Consider the following 23166-nt stretch of genomic DNA (forward strand, 5'->3'; position numbering starts at 1 on the left):
AGGCCCCCAAGCCAGTGAATTAGGCCAAGACATGCCCCTTTCCTGACCCATGCGACACCACTGGATGGGCCCCTGCATTTCTCCCTGACTGAGCCTGGCAGTATTGTAATGGATGTGAAAACCCCTCTCAGAGACTCACAGGGAAGTTCAGCCTCCAGCTCCCGCCAGTCATCTGCCTGTACAGTCAGATCGACCCCATAGCTCACGTGAACGCCAAGAGCTGTGTGCGACCATGTCCGCCACTGTTTAAGTCAATGCTGGGACCATCACTGCAACCGTGGAACAGCGATGTTGCAGCCTGCAGTGTAACAGCTCTGAGGCCCCACCGCAGCTGCCTGCTATGTCCTCTGCCTCCCAGAACAAACAGCACCATGCACCTGCTGCTCAGACGGAGGGGAGAGCTAGGAGGACCAAGGGCAGGTGGAGATGTTGGTGGTTGATAACCTACTTACCGCCAACCATCCTGGCTGATGAGAACTCCGTGTTTCCTACCTGTTCGTGGTTGGGCACCCCATGAGGTCTGAGGCTTCCCAGAGAGCATTTCCCCCATGAGAGAGGGCCCAGGTGTGAAGAGAAAACAGCTGCAGGTAAAATCTAGCATCCAGGAATCCAGGGAGGGAGGGAGGGAGATTTTCCACCTGCTGGTTCACCCAAATGCTTGCAACAGCCAGGACTGGGCCAGGCTGAAACCAGGAGCCAGGAACTCCATCTAAATCGCCCACATGACCCAAGTACTTGAGTCATTGGCGCTGTCTTCTAGGGTGAACATTAGCAGAAACTGGGAACCAGGAGCAGAGCTGTGACTTGAACCCCAGAAACCGGGAACCAGGAGCAGAGCTGGGACTTCAACCCAGACATTCCAGTATGGGATGTGGGCAGCCCAAGTGGTGTCTTAACTGCAGTGCCAATGCCCCCCCCCCCAATAGAAGCAGCATTTTTAATGTTACTTTTTTACAGGCAGAGTTAGTGAGAGAGATAGAGAGAAAGGTCTTCCTTCCATTGGTTCACCCCCAAAATGGCTGCTACGGCCGGCGCACCATGCTGATCCGAAGCCAGGAGCCAGGTGCTTCTCTTGGTCTCCCATGGGGTGCAGGGCCCAAGCACTTGGGCCATCCTCCACTGCACTCCCTGGCCACAGCAGAGAGCTGGCCTGGAAGAGGGGCAACCGGGACAGAACTGGCGCCCTGACCGGGACTAGGACCCGGAGTACCGGCACCGCAGGTGGAGGATTAGCCTAGTGAGCTGCGGCACCGGCCTAATGTTATTTACTGTTTAAATTCACATGTTCCTGTCTCCCTGCTCATGGTCCCTGGGTTGCTGACAAACACACAGATGATGCCAAATGCTACCAGAATTTGGGCTGCAGGATCACTAAGGCCCAGGGTATCCCCAACCCAGTCCATGGGCACTGGAGAGACGAGATGGGGGATGGGGGGCAGCAGTGGCCCCAAAGGCATGCCTGTTCCACCTGGATCAGGCCCGGTAGCAAACAGCCAATCTGGCACAACACACAGATGTTTGCCATCCTACCCAGAACGGAACATAGGACGCACAAGAAAAGGAATCCACACATTAGGACAGGTTAGCGCAAGGTTCATTTTCTTTGAAAGCAACAAAAGTCTGACACCCTTTCTGCCCCTCTGGCCTGACTCCATGAGCTCAGGCTGGAATGTGAACTTGAACTTTCACATGTGTGGCACCACCGACTATAACTCAGTGTAAGCGTACTTTTTATTTTTTTAATTTGATTGAGTGTTCCAATTTACAGCACCCTTCCTGAGGCCATTGGGTTAAAACAACATGATCTAATGCCATAAAAACCAGCCAAAAAAAAAAAAATGCATAATTTACTCCCAGTAGCATGAGACCCACTGGATCTGCCCGAAGTACACTTAAATGGTGTTCATCAGCCCAAAGACAAGATGGTTTTTCCCTCCTCCTTGGCGTCCACATAGCCGATGAAAAGGCTGCTCAGTCTTCCAATGGTGTCTGGAAATACAGGCTTTCAGGACCAAGCAAGCATGAGTGAGAGCTGAAAGCAGAGCCTAAGGAGGTTACTGAGTAAGCTGGAGACAGATTAGGCCAAGAAGGAAACGGACTTAGCCTTTAATAATTAATTCTAATTCCGCAACTCCTGCCAGGAATGTGGGGTTCACTCCTGCCAGGAATGTGGGGTGTAAGAACCGTATAATACCCTTGAGAACTTAAAGCCAGGAAAGGGGCCAGGAGAAGAGAGGGCTTCACTTGATCTCAAAGGACAGGACTTGGTGGATAAAAAGGAGAAGCAAAGATACTCTGGGTCATGGAACCCTTCAGGGAGAGGCAGGGAGCTGCAGTTAAGTGTGGCTACTCAACAATACAGATGGATGGCGTACTGGGGTGCCAGGGCCTGGACCAGAGGTTGGGATCTGCCCGTGAACTTGAAATCTCCTGGGAGGGGCAGACAACCACGCAACATGCAGGGGCTCCAGAGCTACCGAAGCACCGTGGGGAAGAACTGAGTGGAGGGAGGAAGTTAGGGTCCCAGGAAGTGAAAACACACTGCCTCTGGGGCTGGTGTTCCGGCACAGCACACTGGGCCGTTTGTGATGGGGATGTCCCATAGCATAATCCTGCATCATCTAGCCACCTACTAATGTGCTTGGGAAGCAGTGGGTGACACCAGGATGGTGGCCACATTTACACAAAACAAAATAGATTTTCAGGCAAAAGCTGTCACAGGACACAAAGAATGATAAAGGCAATGATAGAAGGGTTAAAATTCTCCAAGAAGATCTAACAGTCACAAATATATATGTACTCAACATCAAAGCACCAGGGGCTGGTGCTGTGGTGCCAATGCCCACCCCACAGAAGCAGCATTTTTAATGTTAATTACTGTTTGAGTACATCCAATCCAGCTCTCTGCTGTGGCCTGGGAAAGCAGTAGAAGATGGCCAAGTCCTTGGGCCCCTGCACCCACGTGGGAGACCCGGAAGAAGCTTCTGGCTCTTGGCTTTGGATTGGTGCAACTCCTGCCGTTGCAGCCAATTAGGAAGTGAACCATTGGATGGAAGACCTCGCTCGCTCTCTCTTTTTAAAAAAAAAAAAGAAAGAGAAAAATCAAAATTCATTTGAAATTGCAAAGGGCCTAGGATAGGCCAGCCTTGAGAAAAGAGAATAGGGCTGGAACCTTCACACATCCTGACTTCCAAACAGGCTACCAAGCTGCAGTCACTAAAGCAGTGTGGTACAGTCTTGAAGCCTGACATACATAGGCCGGCACTGTGGCGCAGTAGGTTAAGCCATCGCCTGGGCAGCCAGCATCCCATATGGGTGCTGGTTCGAGTCCCAGCTACTCCACCTCTGATCCAGCTTCCTGCGAAGGCACCTGGGAAAGTAACAGAGGATGGCCGAAGTGTTTGGGCCCCTGCACCCACTTGGGAGACCTGGAAGAAGCTCCTGACTTTAGCCTAGTCCATTGCAGTCACTGCAGCCATTTGGGGAGTGAATCAGTAGATGGAAGCTTCTTTTCCAGCTCCCCTTCTCTCTATCTCTAAGTCTGCCTTTCAAATAATCTTAAAAAAAAAAAAACAAAGAAAACCACCTGACATGTAGACCAGAAATAATGCCATGAATGTCCACTCAAATCATCTTCGACAAGGGTGCTATGAGTCTATGGCAGCAGAAAGAGAACCTTATCAGCTGTGTGAGGACAACTGGGCAGGTGCGCGAAAATCAGGAAATCAGACCCCTGTCTCCTACCAGCCACACAAACCCACTCCAAGGTGGCTGTCTGGTCTAGAGATGATCTGCTGCTCAGGACACGTGCCCCCCACGTCAGCGTGCCGGGGTTCGAGTCCCAGCTTCCTGCTAACGTGCACTTCTGGGAGGGAGCAAAAAAAGGCAATGCAAGTTCTCTTCCGGAGGCTCCCAGGTGACCTCATGTAGACTCAGAGAGTGATAAATGCTGTGTGGGAAATGTGCAGTGACAGGAGAATGAGTGACCAGGGTCAAGCCCAGTCTCAGAAGGCGTGAAGGAATCAGCCAGAGAGAGGACACAGGTAAGACAGGCTTTGCTCAGCAGGGTGAGAGGCGGGAGCGCCTGGCGGCGGGGGAAGAAGTCATTGAAAACCCTGAGTCCTGTCCACTCCACTTAGTGGGGAGGCTGACACCCCCCAACAGGGACCACAGGGTGTTCTGGAGGAAGCTTGGTGAGGCAGCCAGGCTGGGGGCTTGAATGTCTGCAGCCACACTTAATTCCAGGTGGCTGTGCGCAAATATTGATTCTCTCTCTCTCTCTCTCTTTCTCTCTCTCTCTCTCTTTAAAGATTATTTATTTGAGAGGTAGAGTTACAGACAATGAGAGGGAGAGACGGAGAGAGAGAGAGAGGTCTTCCATCCGCTGGTTCACTCCCCAAATGGCTGCATCGGCTGGAGCTGAGTTGATCCGAGGCCAGGAGCCAGGAGCTTCCTCTGGGTCTCCCACATGGGTGCAGGGGCCCAAGCGCTTGGGCCATCTTCTACTGCTTTCCCAGGTCATAGCAGAGAGCTGGATCGGAAGAGGAGCAGCCAGGACTCAAACTGGCACTCTGTTATGGGATACTGCTGTTAAAACTGTCCACTGTGCCACAATGCAAGCCTCTCTCATTTGAAACAGATACACACACACACACACACAGCGCTTTCATCTATCCACTGGCTTACCCCTGCAAATGTCCTCAACAGCCAGAGTTGGGCCAGGCTGAAACCAGGGGCCAAGGACACAGTCCAGGTCGTCCACATGGGTGACAGGGACCCATGCAGTTGAGCCATCACCTGCCGCCTTCCAGGGTGCACATTGGCAGGAAGCCAGAACTGAACCCGGACGCTCCAATACGCAATACCGATGTCTTAAGTGACGCTTTACCCTCTCACCCAACACCTGCTCTTGTGCATGTGATGGAATCCAAGGCAGCCTGCTCTGGCTCTGCCTGTGGTGTAAGTGTGTGAATTAGGATAGGTTCTCTGTCGCTTTGCCACATTTCAGGGTCTCCCTGAAACTCTGCATTTTCTCTCCCAGTGTGACCACCCCTTCTCTCCCTCCCTGCTTTCCGGGGAACAGTGCTGAATGCAGCCCAATGCTGCCACCTGGTGTCGGCAGTGGGACCACGCAGGCAGGTGCCGCACACCCCTCCATGCCGTGGCGATGCCAGGAGCCGCTTTAAAAGGTTTGCATTTCTTTTGTGACTGCAAAAGGACGCGCTCTCTGCAGAAAGTTGAAGTGTGTTTGTAAAGAATCGACTCCAGGGGTCAGCGCTGTAGCATAGTGGGTAAAGCCGCTGCCTGCAGTGCCGGCATCCTTTATGGGCGCCGGCTCGAGCCCCAGATGCTCCACTTCCCATCCAGCTCTCTGCTATGGCCTGGGAAAGCAGTGGAAGATGGCCCAAGTCCTGGGACCCTGTACCCACGTGGGAGATCCGGAAGAAGCTCCTGGCTCCTGGCTTCGGACCAGCGCAACTCTGGCCGTTGCGGTCATCTGTGGAGTGAACCAGCAGATGGAAGACCTCTCTCTCTGCTTCTCCTTCTCTCTTTGTAATCTTTAAAGCCCAGTTTACCCTGATTTGACCTCCATGCAGCTATTTCTTAGTGGTTCTTATGCTCAAATCCCATCAGATTGTACGTGCTCTTTAAAAAAGTATTCATTTGAGGCCAGCGCCACGGCTCAACAGGCTAATCCTCCGCCTTGCGGCGCCAGCACACAGGGTTCTAGTCCCGGTCGGGGCGCCGGATTCTGTCCCTGTTGCCCCTCTTCCAGGCCAGCTCTCTGCTGTGGCCAGGGAGTGCAGTGGAGGATGGCTCAGGTCCTTGGGCCCTGCACCCCATGGGAGACCAGGAGAAGCACCTGGCTCCTGCCTTCGGAACAGCGCGGTGCGCCGGCCGCAGCGCGCCGGCTGCAGCGGCCATTGGAGGGTGAACCAACGGCAAAAGGAAGACCTTTCTCTCTGTCTCCCTCTCTCTACTGTCCACTCTGCCTGTCAAAAAAAAAAATTATTATTCATTTGAAAGTCAGAGTTACAGAGAGAGAGAGAGGTCTTCCATCTGCTGGTTCACTCCCCAATTGGCCGCAACGACCAGAGCTGCACCAATCCAAAGCCATGGGCCATCTTCTACTGCTTTCCCAGGCCATAGCAGAGAGCTGGATCAGGAAGTGGAGCAGCTGGGACTCCAACATGCGGGCACTGGAGGCGGTGCTTTACCCGTTACGCCACAGTGCCAGCCCCTGTATGTGCTCTTGTGAGAACGGGAAGGCGCTATGGTGGGATAATGTCCACCTCAGGCCTGTTTGCTTTTTTGGAGTAGTGCCTCAGTGTCGGCAATTGGTTTGCAGCCATCACTTTTTCATTTTCTACATCTAATAGTTGGTCTGCATTTGACACTGGTTCCCAAAACCTTGTGTGCCAGGCCCTCTGATGGACCGGCAGACTTTGGCCCCACAAACAGCAAAATGAACCATGTTCTCAATTCCCAACTCAGGTCTCCTCCTGAGATCTGTGCTTTCCCTAAGGGCTTGCCTTTTCAAGTATCGCAATCTTTCCCTAAATTTTTTTTTTTGTTATGTTGAATTTGATTTTATATATTTTCCTCCATAGAGATATTTTTAGATTCTTTAAAATGTTTTGTTCATTTATTTTCATTTTTATTTGGAAGGCAGAGACCAAGAGATCTATCTTCCATCTGGGGGCCGGCACTGTAGTGTAGCCAGTAAAGCCACTGCCCTGCAGTGTTGACATCCCAATATGGGTGCTGGTTCAAGTCCCAGCTGCTCCACTTCTGATCCAGCTCTCTGCTGTGGCCTGGGATAGTAGTAGAAGATGGCCCAAGTCCTTGGGCCCCTGCACCTGCGTGGGAGACCTGGAAGAAGCTCTTGGCTCCTGTTCGGTTCAGTTCTGGCCATTAAGCCCATTTCAGGAGTGAACCAGCAGCTGGAAGACCTCTTTGTGCCTCTGCCTCTAACACTGCCTTTCAAAAAAAAAAAAAAAAAAAAAAATTCTTCCATCTGCTAGTTCCCAAGTGCCAGCCAGGGACGGGCCAGGCCAAACCCAGAAGCCTAGGACTCCATATGGGTGTCCCACATGAGTGGCAGAGACTCAAGCCATCATCTGCTGCCTCCCAGGGCACACATTAGCAGGAGTCTGACCTCAAATGTGGGAGCTGGGACTCAAGCCAGGCACTGTGACTCGCGATGCAGATGTCCTAAGCGGCCGCTTAGCTGCCTGCTAGTTTTTAGTCTCTACGCAGCAAAAATTCATCCTTGCACTGCATGGCACCCAGCTTTCGTATCTTTGATTAGGAGCAAACGCACCCATTTCCTCTATTTTTCTAAAACTTGAACATTTATTGTCTGACTCCAGGACTCACTGTGACAAGACAGAGACCTAGATTTGTGACTCCCCTAGTCTTGAATACGTATTCTTTCCACAACAATCGTAAATGTTACCTTCGCCGCACCCTCAATTTCACGCTTCTATTTTGTCTGTCCCGGACTATTGCATTCTCACATTGTCTACTGATCACATGATTTGTACATTTTAAGTATTAAGATGTATACTACATAGCATGTGGTTTTACTTAAACACACGCCCATGAGCCTTTCAATCAAGAATTTCCTAATAATCGGTGCATTTTCCTAAACATAGGTATCATCCTACCACATTAAAAAATCCTAGTGATGTTTTACTTGACATTGAACATATTGAGATTTTATCAAAAATACGCATGTTTTCTTTCAGGTGTTTTCTATTTCCCCAATGGAAAAGTTTCGCTGTTTTTTCACATGGACTGTATCCATGCCTTAAGTTTACTGCTATAATCTAAATTTTTACTTCCATTTTATTTTTTAAAACTTTGAAATGCAGAGATAGGGGAAGGAACCAAAGGAGGGGAGAGAAAGAGAGATCACTACTCAAATGTTCACAAAGCTGGGAAAGGGTCAGGTTGAAGGTAGCAGCCACACAGCTGGTAGGGGCTCAGCTATGTGCCACTGCTGTCGCCCAGGGTCTATGTCCATCAGCAGGCGGTGGAATCAGGGGCTTGACCCCAGGCACTTTGATTCATGACACAGGTGTGCCAGGCGGCGTATTAACCCCCTGCCCCAGAGCTACCGATTTCTGGTTGCTAAATTTGTAACTAGAGCCCCTGTTGGGGTCCCTTTTAATCGTTCTAACAGTTACAGTTGAATGCAGTCACTTTCCTTCCTCTATCCCCACGTTCACAGCTCGTTTTTTCCCTGTCTGGTTGCTTTGGCTGCTGTTGTTCAACATTGAAAGCAGTGGGGCAACATTCCTTCTGGCTCTGGGATGCTCAAGGGTAGCCTGTTCAGCCTCCTCTCTCCCCCTCGGGTGTCAGCCCCAAGGGTCCCGTCTTCAGGAAGCCTCTTCCAGGCTGCATGACCTACAACACCCCTGTGTCAGTCTCTTTTCTTCTCGGCAGTGTCTACTGTACATTATATATCGAATCCCTGTTTTATTTTCTATGTTTACAGTTCAGCTTTTGCCTTCACTTAAATGTAAGCTTTACTAGCACCAAGAACTTGGTCTGCCTAAAGACAGCACCCTTCTACATTCTTCCAGCAGGTGCCACGAACCTATCTGAAACACTGAGGACAGAGAGAGGGTGAGACGGGGACGCCTCATCTCTGGGTCACTCCCTCAAACGTCTCCAACAGTCTGGGCTGCCCAGGTCCAGGGCAGGAGCCTGGAAGTGAAGCTGGATCTCCCGAAGAGTTGAACCATCACCTGCTGCTTCCCAGAGCACACAGCAGCCCAAAGCTGGGATCACGAGTGAATGGGATCTTCAAAGCTTAGGGCCTGGATGAGATCATGAAGGCAGAGTGCACTGACGGACACCCCCAAAATTCAGGGGTCAGGGAGAGGATGGCACGGAGCACTCACAACAGGACCTGAAGAATCCCAACTGCAAATCAGGACTTTCAGAGGACTGAGAAGCTGTAGGACTGAAATGTTCCAACTACCATTAAACCTCCAGCAGTAATCTGGTTATTTAATTTCCTTACTCAATGGCAAAGCATGCATTTCTAAGGTTGCTTCAAAAGCAGTTCTGAAGTGATTGCACAGAACAGTCAGGTGTTAACTTCCCAGTGTCACGCCGTACACCCCCGTACACATCACAACAGAAACCTGTGCATCCAAACCAACGGCTAACCGCAGCAGCTTCAAACCCTAGACTCCTGGGTACCCAGGAGTCTGCTCTCCCTCTTTACAGCCAACCTTAAAACAGGGAAACTGGTTCGGAAATGCTAACAATTCGTTCTTTGCAAGGTTCTAAGCACCTCATTCCCAAGATTTTACAAGTGCAAGACATTTACATGATTTGGGGGGGGGGGGGGGAAGAATTGGTTTACTGTAAGTATACTGTTTCAAAAACCATGGCGCTTTCCCATTGTGCTTAAAATCTATAATTTAGTCCAAATTTTACAGCTAAAATGGAAAAAAGAAAAGGAAGCTGGCTCTCCAGGGAGAACACAATATATTTTGTTACAACAGCAACTTTTAAAGTCTGCATATAGACTAATCTTTAAACAAGAAAAAATAAAACCACAAATCCTAGGATTCCCTTAATGGCTATCTGGTATTTCTATTAAATTATGTAGGATGTGGAGCCATTGCTGTGGAGCAGTGGGTTAACACCCTGGCCTGAAGCGCTGGCATCCCATGCGGGCGCCAGTTCTAGTCCCGGCTGCTCCACTTCTGATCCAGTTCTCTGCTATGGCCTGAGAAAGCAGTAGAAGATGACCCAAGTCCTTGAGCCCCTGCACCCACATGGGAGACCCAGAAGAAACTCTGGCTCCTGGCTTCAGATCCACACAGCTCCAGCTGTTGCAGCCAATTGTGAAGTGAACTATTGGACAGAAGACCTCTCGGACTCTTTGTGTTAACTCTTTCAAATAAATAAATCTTAAAAAAATTATGTAGGGTATGTGTTTGAATCCAAAGCAACAGACCCACTACGTAAAGAACATTCTAGAATATTACGCCTGCATTAAGATACTTCGCAGCTTACCTCAAAGTGCATCAAAAAAATTTCCACATAAAATGTTAACTGTTTCAAAAATCCACCACTAATAATAAATTTCAAATTCTAAGTTACAGGACTAGCTCATTTAGGGGTGTTAAACATTTTTAAAACAAAGGATAACAGTGATACAGATTAATAAACTAATAAAATCAAATTCAGGGTTACCTAAAGCACCAGTCAAGCTGCCATCTCACCATGACGCACCTGCTGATGACATCATCTGCCGAGAAGGGCTCTGCTGTAACAGCTCTTCAGGGTTTCATTTACCCACACATCCCCCATAGGGATGACCGTTTCATGATGAGCTAATCCCTATTTGCCTTTTCTTACATCTATTAGTATTGGGTTGCAAGGAGAAAGTTTTCAGCCAAAGTCCTCCTAACTACACTAGAACATTTTTTATTTAATAAAATATCCAAAGCACTGCTGCTTAGTTTTCTAAGTTATTGAGAAATCTGCACATGAGCTCATCTTAAACATCAGAACACAGCACCGGCTTCTGACATCAAAGGCAAGCTGCTGGAGCTGGCAGTTGAGAGCAGATTATCTGTCCCAACAGGAAACCAAAAGCCTCCAAGTTAGATGCTAAGATTTTCAAGTTAAAGATTCTGGGGACTGGTGTTGTGCCCAAGTGGGTAAAGCTGCCACTTGTGTTGCCAGCCTCTGGTATGGGTGTTGGATGCTGTCCTGGCTGCTCCATTTCCAATCCAGCTTCCTGCTGGTGGCCTGAGAAAGCAGTGGAAGATAGCTGAAGTCCTGGGTCCCTGCTCCCCATGTGGGAGACCAGGATGAAGCTCCTGGTTCCAGCTCGACTCGGCCCAAGGCGCTGCAGCCATCTGGGGAGTGAACCAGCAGATGGAAGATTCTGTCACACACTCTTTCAGTACATAAATCTTAAAATCTGCATACAGAAACCCTTGTGAATTGACACGACACTGGCAGTATCAGCCTAAGGCCACATGACTAACACTTAAGCAAAGAAAAAAAGAAAGCCAAGGTAATTTTATAGTAGCAATAGTTTCTTTTTTATTTTAATATACTTTAGGAAACAATATACAAAGCTGAGCTTTCCCACCATTTTCCGATAACAGCAGGAAGCTCCAATTACACAAATTTAGCATTTTGTGATGGCTAAGAACAGCAGTCAGCACCAGACTTGAACAGTCAGCTACAGCACAAACATCCTTCAACAGGAAATGTCAGAGCGAGACAGGCAAACCAGGGCTTAACGAATGACAACCACTTGGGAAGTGACTTCCTCATTCTTGTTGAATTCTGTATCTCATTAAATATCTCATACACATCTTCCCGTAAATATGCTTTAAACAAAACCTCCTTTTAGGAACTGCTTCAATTAACTATAAATATTCAACAAGAATCCCCAGGTAGTTCAAATTCTAATATGCACTGACCGAAGGAAAAGAAAAATAACAATTTTGTTTGTTTTAACATGTTTATTACAACAGATACAATTCACATCTGACTAGCGGTGTTTCCTCCTTCCCCTCCCACAACCATGTTCATGGGCCATTTCCTCATATTGGAGCAATCACTGTACTTTCAGCACACATGCCCAGCAGTACTTTCAAGTCCATTCTTACAGGGTGCAAATGGATTTCAATAATTTATACAAACAAGTGGGTTATGCTCAATCACTGCAATTGTAAGCTACTGTACACAGGAATGAAAAGGTTATAGAAAAGTGCCATAGCAACAGTGCCTTAAGAAAGGAGGAAAAGAGGAGCCTTACAAAATGGATAAAATCAGATCAGGATTTCAGGGGAAATGGAACACACGGGAAATGAAAACATTTCTCTGCAAACAAATGGAGAAGCACTGCTCTCGATCAGGTGCAGGTGTGGAGACGGTTGTTGGATGGTATTTGTACACTGCCTGTATGGTTCAAAATCGTATCCTTAGACACAGATCGCCTGGCGCTTGCACTGAATTTTTGAAAATGCAAGATTTCTGAATGATAAATTAACCCCCCCCCCCGATTTTTTTTTTTTAAAAAAAGCTAATTTTGCAGACAGGTTTCCATGTAAAAGGCTAGGTATTTAGCCACCTCAGCATTGGTTAGTTTTGGATGTCTAAGCTCTGTTACACATGGCTTCCCATGGCTTCACTCTACAAAACATATTTACAACGTGAAGAATACATCTACAAGAAATCTACACTTCAAGGGTTTTACAAATCAATCTTGTATCTTCCCCCTGAATCGACTCTCACAGACCCCGACCCCTTGTCATTTCCTTTGCCCAGCTTAACGGTCCAAAGTCTACTTAAATGCAGCTCAAAAATGTTAAGATTGGGCAATAGATTTACAGTTCCTGTACTCAAAAACCATGTGCAATTGTTCACATCTTCACACCATGAAGGAATTTTGATTTTTTAGCTTTTCAAGTTCCTTAATTTGTTGTCTCAAAAATAGTATCCTGAAAAAAAAAAAAAAGCAGACATCAGACCCTGTGTGTACGTACATACACTTGTACAGAAGAAACAAACTTTCTCACCATTCTAGGAGCTTATAAGTGAGTCATTAAAACAATAACTCAAAATTTAATAGTTAAGGCAAAGTAACTGTTGACATATGCTACATACTAAAGTGTGGGGATGACAAGAACTAGAATATTTCTTAGTTTTGTAACAATTTCTCAATTATTACTTTTAATATAAAAAATGACTTATGGGGCTGGCATTGTGGCACAGCAGGTTAAGCCACCACTTGCAACAACCACATCCTGCATCCGAGTGCCAGTTCAAGACCTGGCTGCTGTTTCCAACCCAGTTACCTGCTAAGGCACACACACAGGAAGGCAGTGGATGATGGTCCGCAAGTGCTTGGACCCCTGCTAACCACGTGGGAGACCAGGATGAAGTTTGATTCCTGGCTTCGACCTGGCCCAGACCCGGCTGTTGTAGTCATTTGGGGAGTAAATCAGTGGATGAAAACCAACCCCCCACCTGCCTCTGTCATTATGGAGTTGCTTTGCATTCCAAATTAATGAATGAATGCTCTATACACTATTATCACTTCTTAAATTTTTTTTTTTAAAATTTCATTTGAGAGAACGAGAGAGAGAGGGAAAAACAGAGAGAAAGGTCTTTCATCTGCTGTTTCACTACTCAAATGGCTGCAACAGCTGGATCCAAAGCCAGGAGCTTCTTGTGGGTCTCACATGCCAGTGCAGGGACCCAAGCACTCAGGGCCATCCTCTACCACTTTCCTAGACCATAGCAGAGAGCTGGATTCAAAGAGGAGCAGCTGGGACACAAACCAGTATCCACATGGAATGGCAGTGCCACAGGCAGAGGCTTAACCTACTGCGACAAGCGCCAGACCCTATTATCACATTTAAAAAAGGCAATATATCTTAAACATAAGAGAACATGAGACGAACTTGTGTCATACATTGTTCTGGCCCACAATATTTTAAGGCTAGAATTAACCAGATTCAAGAGGCTAATTTTTTAAAAATATCTGTTTATTTGAAAGGCAGAGCTGGGGGTGAGGGGTAAGATATCTTCAATCTACTGGTTCACTTCCCAAATGGCCAGGGCAAGCAGAAGCCAGCAGCCTGGAATTCCATCCTAGTCTCCCACACATGTGTAAGGACCTAAGGACCTGGGCCATCTTCTGCTGCTTTCCCAGTGCACTAGCGGGTAGCTGGGATCAGAACTAGAGCAGCCAGGGCTGCTAGCATGGGACGCTAGCATCACAGGTGGTGGCTTAAGCCCCCATGCCACAATGCAGGCTTCCAAGAGGCTAATCCTTTGCAAGAACAATCTCAACAGGAACACGAAAATTTTGAAGACTTTAAAGTACAAATCCCACAGTTTAGTGACCTGGATTTGCATGAACTCCAACATTTCTCCTCTCCTGTGACCTATAATACTTGTCACTACATGGGTGAATGAGATCCTGGCTTGCTACTTGGTTGTGTATACCTTTTTCCTTAGATGCAATAATAAATAGAATGATTTCCTAAAAGTCAAATGATCTGCCTAGCAAGGCAAAATAAAGTTCGTTTGTCAGAACTCCTCTCAGAACCCTAAGGTAACAGAATCCCAACTGATAGTCATAAAAGCAATTCCAGATAGTTCAGTCATTGAAAACGCTAAAAACTCACTTCCCAAGTTTAATATATCCCAATTTTGTGATCTAGCAAATATTATGTTTTCATGACAAGATTAACCCTATGACCCGGTGGCATATACAATGTTTGTGCTCAATCTTTAAACGGACATTAAAGATGCTTGTGTTATTATCGGGACTTACAAGTTCTGGTTAGGGGAAATAACTAAAGAAACTGGAGAACTGAGCGAGCAGATCTGGCACGCCATGATGTGCCAGCCATCACCAACAGGTCCCTGGAAATCATCATCTAACTAGGAATTTGAAATTTCAGCACTAGAGTGCTCATCTTGAGAGACAACTACTGCTGTCAACATTCTCCTTTTTCAATGATCTAGTGCTGTAAGAGAAGCAGAGTTGTAAGAGAAAAAGACTAAGAAAGCACTAACATGGGTTAAGAGATAAAATTTCACGATTATTTACCAGGAATGTTAAATTATGAAGGTTACAGAATGACGATAAAAGAGGTTCTCTACATAAAATTTGATTACTTCAATTTAAAATATAGCAGTCCCCCACTTATCTATGGTTTCACTTTCCCCAAAGCTTCAGGGTCGCTTGAGGTTAAAAAATATTCACTGGAAAATTTCAGAAACAAGGTGCTCCTAAGGTTTACAATGGTCACGGTTCCAAGTGCCTGAATGAAGTTCATCTTCATCTGCTGCTTGGGGTGTGAAGCACCTCTCGCCACCCAGCACACCAATGGTACTCGCTCCTGCCAGCAGACTGGTGTGGCGCCTCAAGTAACCCTTTACTTCACTGCACAGGCCGCAAAGCACACGAGCAGTGATGCTGCCAATTCCAGCAGAGAGAAGACATAGGATGCAGAAAAAAGAATTCATCTTCAGGGCCAGTGCTGTGGCATGGTGGGTAAAGCTGCCGCCTGCAGTGCTGGGATTCCATACGGGTGCCAGTTCAAATCCTAGTTGCTCTTCTTCTGATCCAGCTCTCTGGCCTGGGAAAGCTGCAGAAGATGGCGCAATTCCTTGGGACCCTGCACTCTCACGGGAAACCTGGAAGAAGCTCCTAGCTTCGGATTGGCTCAGCTCTGGCTATTTCAGCCATTTGGGGAGTGAACAGTGAATGAAGACCTCTCTCTCTCTCTGCCTCTCTGTAACTCCGCCTTTCAAATAAATAAATCTTAAAAAAAAAAGGGGGGGGGGGGGAGAGAAATCCATCCTAGCTTCACTGACACACCTCAAACCACAGAAGTCAGTGGTGAGTACTGAGGATGGAAGAGGGTCACTTTCCATGATCACAACCACTGACTGGAGCTACCAGAACAGACCCAAGCGGGTAAAGGTGTGGGGGTGTAGAAACTGTACGGAACTCTAAGAAACATAAAAATGTCAACAAAAAACCTACCTTTGCTCTCGCAAAGTTGCTTGAATTTCACAGACTCGAACTAAAGATCTTAAGTTTTTTAATTCAGTACAGATTTCTGACATATGAACACTTCCCATATTGTGGGCTTCTTCACGCAATCTTGATGCCTGTAATAAAACACAAAGTACATTATAAAAGAAGTCTGCATACATCAAACACTGTTTCGAAGTCAAACTTATTACAGAATAATTCTCCTTAAAATCTGCAAAAATGCTGGTCAAGAAGTTGGAGGTGAGGTGTATGGGACGGTGGAGTTCTCTTAAGAAACTATGTCTAATCATGGAAAATAATCATTTTAAATTCCCTCTTCAGGTCTTTTAGGAAAACAGCCTTTCCAGTATCAGTATGAGGGTCTCAGTAACATGTGGTTAATACAATGTCGGCTCAGGCAAGGACGGTCGTCATCACGAGTTCAGCTGCAGTGCTGACAGCAGAGCACTGCTACATTTCTGTTTTAGGAGACACAACACATCCTCTGTGAGCTTTCAGAACACCCCAGACGGTCAGTTATAAAAAAGGTAAATGGCAGGGCCAGAGCTGTGGTGCAGTAGGCTGAGCCTCAGCCTGTGGCGCTGGCATCCCATGTGGGCGCCATTTTGTGTCCTGGCTGCTCCTCTTCCAGTCCAGCTCCCTGCTATGGCCTGGGAAAGCATCGGAAGATGGCCCAAGTGCTTGGGCCCCTGCACCTGTGTGGGAAGAAGCTCCTGATCAGCTCAGCTCTGGCCACTGTGGCTATCTGGGGAGTGAACCAGCAGATAGAAAACTTTTCTCTCTGTCTTTAACTCTGCCTCTCAAATAAATTAATAATAAAAATAATAAATTTAAAAAGGGCAAATGGCAGTCACTGCAATGTCCTTAGCTGCTGCTGAGAGTCATGGGATGAATATTCTTTACAGATCCCAGAGCCACCACAGCGGCAGAGTGGAAAAGCACACTGGCTCTGAGCCACATCCCTGGATCAGGTTACCATCCTGGGTAACTTACTAAGTGGCAGGGGCCTCAACAGCAACACAGGAAAACTCACCAGGTGCGCTGCTCAGCAGTTTCACGCAATGGAGAAAATAAACGTTAAGCCACTTAGCATAGACCTAAAGGCTGAGGACTTGATGGTGGTGGCTACAAAACTACTAAAATATTTGTCAGTTTTTTCATCAATTACTCTGTAAGTAGAACACATCAAATTAATTAGAAACTAGCTATGAGTGTCTTCAAAAAGTTCACGAGTAGTGCGCGCTCATTGAATTTCACTTTCCGAAGTCCTATTGTTTAGCTTCAATCCTGTGGTCCAGATGAAAACAGAGTGCTGCTTTGCCAGGCACCCACAGCCGTACCTGCTTCTCCGCGTGGTCTGCAGGCCAGCCCTGGACGTGTTTGATGAGACTCTCGTTGAAGTGTGCTGCTAGTGTGGGCGTTAACGAACAAGCAGGGCGGGCAGATGAATTCTGGGGTACGACTGCTGCATTTGACGCGTTACTACTAGAAGTGTGGTTTGGACCAGGCGACGGACTTCTCTGGCTACTAGAAGAGAAAAGAGAACTGAGTGTGTGATATGTTTAAAAGGAGTTTCTAGGTATCCTAGAAATTGCCTGTTAATCTTCCATTAATTTAAAGATATCCAAATTCCTAAGAAAAATGTTCTTTTAATGTCAAATAAATTAACAACCCAAAGAATACTTTTATCATGTATTCCTCAACACATTTGGGGGCTGCTAAGGGGAGGGGCTAACACTACTGTCAGCAGCACTCTCCAAGGAGGAGCGCACAGCCCGCCTACTTAGCTCACCACACAACTATCGAGATGGTGACTAAGAAATGGCCATCTGATAGCAGACACAGCTGAGAGTTGTGCGCCGTTATCTGTTGGGATAAGGAGGGAGAAAATACATGTCTTTGTCCAACATCGGAACAAAGTGCTGAGTCAGGGAGAGAAATAACGTAAAGTAGAAAACAGGCATTTTGACAGGGCGTCACTGAATGGGCATAGTAGCAAAACAAGACCAAAAACGAACTCTCAGAGATTGGTTATCTTCTTTTAAATCCGAATGGTTTGGGCCAGGGTTTGGGGATATGGTGATGCGAACCAAAACTTTAATCACCCAAGTTGATTTCCTACCTGCTTCACCAGACTTGGCTCTGAGTGAATTTCAGTAATTTTCCAAAAACTAAATCTCCCAAAGGATGAAGAGTTTTCATCACTGAGGATATTTAAAATAATACTGCAGCCTCTAAAGACCGTTTAAAAGAAGAATTTCCCAAAACTGTTCTGAGCAATGGCAACATTGCTGGAGTAAGCAGACAGCTTCCCAAGGTGGTTATTTTGAAGGGAACAACTCTCATTTGGAGGTATAAGTTCTGAAACGCTTGTTTAGAAAACAACAATAAAAACAACAGTTGAATTATTCTGCTACCTCATAGCATAAAATAAAAATAGGAAAATCAATCAATTGAAAATCATTCATTCAACAAGTTTCATTTCAAGTTGATTACTAATGAACACATGAAGTGAAAACAATACAGTGGCAAATAGCAGATCTGAAAACCAATCTGTTTAGGGTCAAGAACAAGCTATCAGGAAAGCCTGCCACACGCCGACTGGGAAACACTGGCCCACGTTTGAGGTGTGTGATCATAGCTTCGATACATTCAGTGAAAACTGCCATGAGGTCAATCAAAAGTGAAATAATTCCAACAAATAAAGGAAAATCGGATGTCTTTTGTACAAGTATGACATAATCCCACCTACTGTAAATTCTAAAGAAAAGGGCCACTGGCTTCAAAATAACCCAGACCGCTCTTTCCTTTGTTGTATGGAAGATCTGTCTTTGTACACTGCTAAGCCAGGCTGTCCATGACCTCTCCCAAGACCAGGTTCTAGTCTCCATAATTACAGCTGAACAATGCACTCTGTCATTTTAAAGAAAACCACGAGGCAGTTTCAACACACATCAAGTTACCTTGAGCGCTGAAGACTTCGAGGAGAGACGGGTTCATGAGCTTGCTGCTTGTCAGCAGTCACAGGCTGCTGTGGGGCTGGCTGGGGCACTGGTCCTTGCTTAACTACTGGAGTACTAACCTGAAACAGCAAAACCTGGTGAGGAAGGCTTCAGTCACACAGCCAGCATCGAAATTAGAGCAAAGTCAAAGTGTTACTGTCAATGAAACTTCCTATCATTTCTACTCTCCAGTGATTTTAACAGTTGTCTTAATTCTGTTTCACAATAAAATACATATAAATACAAAATAAAAAGATACAAGCATATTTAATTGTAAAAATTAAAGTTAGGTTCTCAAATCCAATCCATATCTTACCCCAGCAAACCTAGCTAACAATCTTAAAGACTCTTAAATCCAGAATTTTTTTTTTTTTTTTTTTTTTTTTTGACAGGCAGAGTGGACAGTGAGAGAGAGAGACAGAGAGAAAGGTCTTCCTTTGCCGTTGGTTCACCCTCCAATGGCCGCCGCGGTAGCGCGCTGCGGCCGGCGCACCGCGCTGTTCCGATGGCAGGAGCCAGGTGCTTCTCCTGGTCTCCCATGGGGTGCAGGACCCAAGGACTTGGGCCATCCTCCACTGCACTCCCTAGCCACAGCAGAGAGCTGGCCTGGAAGAGGGGCAACCGGGACAGGATCGGTGCCCCGACCGGGACTAGAACCCGGTGTGCCGGCGCCGCAAGGCGGAGGATTAGCCTGTTGAGCCACGGCGCCGGCCTAAATCCAGAATTTTAAAAGAAGTTATCAAATGCCACATAGCTAGAAGACAGACAGCCCAAGAAACTACTTTTGACTACGGCTTTCCTTCCAACCTACTCTAGTCTCTCTTCATTTACTGCTACTTCTGTAATCAAAACAAAAGCAATTAAACCAATTATCTATGTTCATAAAAACATGCACGCTCAGATTTCAATAACTTCTTGAGAAAATAGAGTGGTCCAACCACAGAATGAGCTACAGCCCCATATCTGATTAACAGAGATGTTTATTACCCCATAAGGTTTATGGCTGCCTATGGGACATGTATGTTATTTTTAATCAGGAGCCAGAGAGGGAAGAAAAAAAATAGTAGTTTAAAATAAAAGCCCTAAATTACAGCAACAAAGTAAAAACAGAGGGAGCCGTTTTGATCAAGTCATATCCTAAAGCAGCAGTGTTTTTGATTTCTAAGCATTCACCCAGACAAATCTGGATAGTCCTGACGCTTCAGAATATTACCTGTCATCTCCAATCAACGCTTCAGAATATTACCTGTCATCTCCAATCAAAAAGTCTTTTCATAAAGAACATTATTTAGGAAGTTCCACATAAGTTCAAATATCCAAGTATTCTTAAAACCAACTTGAAAAGGAATTTTGAAAGTGAAGAACTGACTGCCATTGCTTAAGGGATCTGATGCAGTGATTTTCTCCGGGACTAGAAAACTAATATTACCATGCATTTCACTTTTAGGCACTATTTTAAACGGACTGAAGGTAACTTCTAAGCTCTAGAAATAAGATCTGTTCGCTGAAACTCACATTTTCGTTGCTCCCTCATCAAAATGCAGACAAATAAGGATACTCAAAAATTAACAGTTAACTTGGAACTTTTAAAATCAATCCAGATTAATCATAACACATGCCAAGATCATGGCTGAGAAGAGCAGGGATGGGTAAAAACAGGAAGACCAAAGAGATGGCCTTTCAAGCAAAAGTTTAGTGTGTTTTTATTTTTTAGGCTTCCGTTTAGTATTTTACTTCAATATTCTTTGCCATTAAAAAGTTCAAAAGGGTCACTGTTTCACAGCTACTAAAAAGAATTTCCCCTAAGTTTATAAGAGTTGGGGGGAAAAAACCCCAAAACCAAAAAACCACAAGCTGTGTAACACAAACTCCAAACTTGTGAAGTTTTACTAATGGTATGCTAAGAACCAAAGACCAGGGGCTGGCATTACACTGGCACCCCATACGGCTGCTGGTCTGAGTGCCAGATGTCCAACTTCCAATCCAGCACCTGGATATGGAAAAAAATACTCAGACTGTTGTGACCACTTGGGGAGAGAACAAGCAGATGGAGGACCTTTCTCTGTCTCTACCTATCTCTCTTTTAAATAAAATAAATCCTTAAAAAAATAAATAAAAAAGGTGAGAATGAGCGCAACTTGTGGCCAAGACTCCAATGATGCAGTACAAAATTCTACAGTAGCATCATATAGCTCTTTTCACTGTCCAGCAAGTGCAGACCTGTACTTCTCTGTTCTAAGGAGCGGTCCACATAAAATCCTGCTTCAACAAACACAAGCAGCACAGCATAGTAAAATGCGCTCTGTATTGAGAAACGCTCGACTTTCCAATTCAGGCTCTACCACAGAAAGCAGACTTAACTTAAAGTTGACTTTCCTTACCTAATAAAGGAAGCAAATGGTGGTAGATTCTCATGTGAAAATTAAATGTATGCATAAAATTCTTAGTAGATAAAACAGATTCATTTTTAAAATAAGAGTGTAAAACTGACCCATTTTTGAAACAAACATAAGAAAAAAGTCACTTGATGAGGTTCTCTCATGTCTTAAGAGTGTGCCGACTCCATAAATACTAAGACTCACTTAGCACACCCACTCTATCCTGCTCTCTGTGTCACAAATCCGTCAACAGGGAACAGAATGAAAATGTGTATAAAAGTAAGAGATTCGGGGCCACTGTTGTGGCATATCAGGTTAAGCTGCAGCCTGCAGCACTGGCATCCTAAACAGACAACAACAGGTTAAGTCCCAGCTGCTCCACTTGCTCTCCAGCTTCCTATTAATGTGCCTGAGAAAGCAGCAGCAGATGGCTGGAGCTGGGCCCCTGCACCCATGTGGGAAAACCCGGATGAAGTTCCTGGCTTTGGCCTGTGGCCATGTGGGGATTGAACTAGTAGATGAAAAATTTCTTTCTCTTGTTCTCTAACCTTGCCTTTCAAACAAATAAATCTTAAAAAGAGTTAATAGATTCAAGTCCCCTGCATCTACTTCTCACTCAGCCGTCATTTATTCCAACGTCACCTCATTCTTAGGAAGCTTTTTCTGCACTGTGAATTCCATTAAATGAGTTTCTTCTGCGAATTTCCCTCAGAAGTGACATACCTTTGGCTGCGATGAAACAGGAGGAGTACTAATCAAAGGTTTGACAGGGACTGTGTTAGTCTGAGGTGTGCTTATTCTTGGAGACACATATGATCTTGGGGATGACGCATCAGACGTTAAAGACATTGGAGACTGATTAGATGGCTGGGCTGTGAAAGAGCGAAGTAACCGATTTTAAATAAACCAAGAACTTTTGTAGTATGTGGTGAAGTTCTCTGCATCACTCTACGTACCCCCCACAATCCTAGGTCCCCCAAAGAACATTTACCCAACCAAGTCAGAAACCGACATCCGACGTGGACCTCACTGACTAAACGAACTCTGTGTCCGAGCTCAGCACACCCAGCACAGGACTCCAAGGCCACAGCAAGGAGTTAAGGCTGAGCCTAACCTCACACAGCAGTCCCTCAGCACCCTCATTGCTTCGCTGAGGCTCAGGTACTGTCCTGTGCTCAGTTTCCTGCCGCACAGCCTAGTCAAAGGACTTCAAGAGCCTTTGCGACATTCTACTTGAAGAGGGACCACTAGCTCAAGGCAAGAACTGGGTTGTTTCCATATCACGTAGCCAAAAGTCACCTGACATCAGGACAGGCATTATACAAATCATTGCTTGAGACACCAGATGCCAGCTGGGCAATCCTACTTCAGCTCCTAGCTCCTATGCTTCTGATACACCTCCCTGCTAATGGTCCTCGGAGGCAGCAGAAAATGGCCCAAACATCAGGTTCTTGACCCCCACATCTAAGACCTGGATGGAGGTTCCGGGCTCCTGGCTTTGGCCTGGCCCAGTCCTAGCTGTCGCAGCCAGTTAGAGAGTAAACCACTGGACAGAAGATCTCTTTGTCTCTCCTTCTCAAATGTAATGTATTTTAGAATCATCTAACATTAACCTGCCCTAACTTCAGCTCTTCAAATATATAACAATGCTTCCTGAAGATTGAGGGCATAGCACAGTTTACCTTCAGCTTTGGAGTAAAACACTTTTAATTAGCAACTTAAATCACACTATATTACAGATTTACGGTAATACCTTAAGATAAATTCCAAAGCATCATCTAAAAACATTAAAAAAGAGAAATACATATACTAGTATAATGCTAGTGTTACCAAAACCAGCTAAAATAAAGATAGCTAATCTTTAAAAAACTTTTTAAGAAGTGCTGATAAAATTCCAGACAATTGCAGACATTTCTAAGAATACGGATACCTTGTGTTGAGAGCTGTGCAGCTTGAGAGATCAGAGAGGTTATGTTGAAAGCAGACGGTCCAGCAGTAAGAAACTTATGAATTATGGACTGCAGTGAAGCCTGGGTCACAGCTGCTGTAAGAACTAAAAACATTATTTCCTAAATTCAAATAGAAGAACAGTGGCCTACAAAGTATTAGTAACAACCTGGAAACTTGAACAGCACTGGGAAAACAACTGAAGCGTTTACAACTGGAACTCTTGAAATAAAAACCTAGAAAATGGGTGATGGTGTGCACGGTGGTATAG

The 23166-nt window shown here is 45.8% G+C and overlaps 1 protein-coding gene across 5 annotated transcripts in view; it reads right to left on the reverse strand.

Annotated features, from left to right (window-relative positions):
* Positions 1 to 11054: 11054 nt before the first annotated feature.
* Positions 11055 to 23166, reverse strand: part of WAC (WW domain containing adaptor with coiled-coil) — a 90388-nt gene continuing 78276 nt past the window's right edge. For 4 of the 5 annotated variants that reach the window (XM_062211099.1, XM_062211102.1, XM_062211097.1 and 1 more), the window contains 6 exons: positions 22879 to 23001; positions 21672 to 21820; positions 18532 to 18650; positions 16909 to 17095; positions 15557 to 15684; positions 11055 to 12491 (listed from right to left, as the gene is read on the reverse strand). In XM_062211099.1, the coding sequence (XP_062067083.1) occupies positions 12422 to 12491; positions 15557 to 15684; positions 16909 to 17095; positions 18532 to 18650; positions 21672 to 21820; positions 22879 to 23001 (776 nt within the window). In that variant the 3' untranslated portion in view covers positions 11055 to 12421. The remainder of the gene's footprint in view (positions 12492 to 15556; positions 15685 to 16908; positions 17096 to 18531; positions 18651 to 21671; positions 21821 to 22878; positions 23002 to 23166) is intronic. The other variant, XM_062211098.1, reaches the window with a different exon arrangement.

The sequence above is a fragment of the Lepus europaeus genome, chromosome 14, assembly GCF_033115175.1.
Source record: "Lepus europaeus isolate LE1 chromosome 14, mLepTim1.pri, whole genome shotgun sequence".
Classification (NCBI taxonomy): domain Eukaryota; kingdom Metazoa; phylum Chordata; class Mammalia; order Lagomorpha; family Leporidae; genus Lepus; species Lepus europaeus.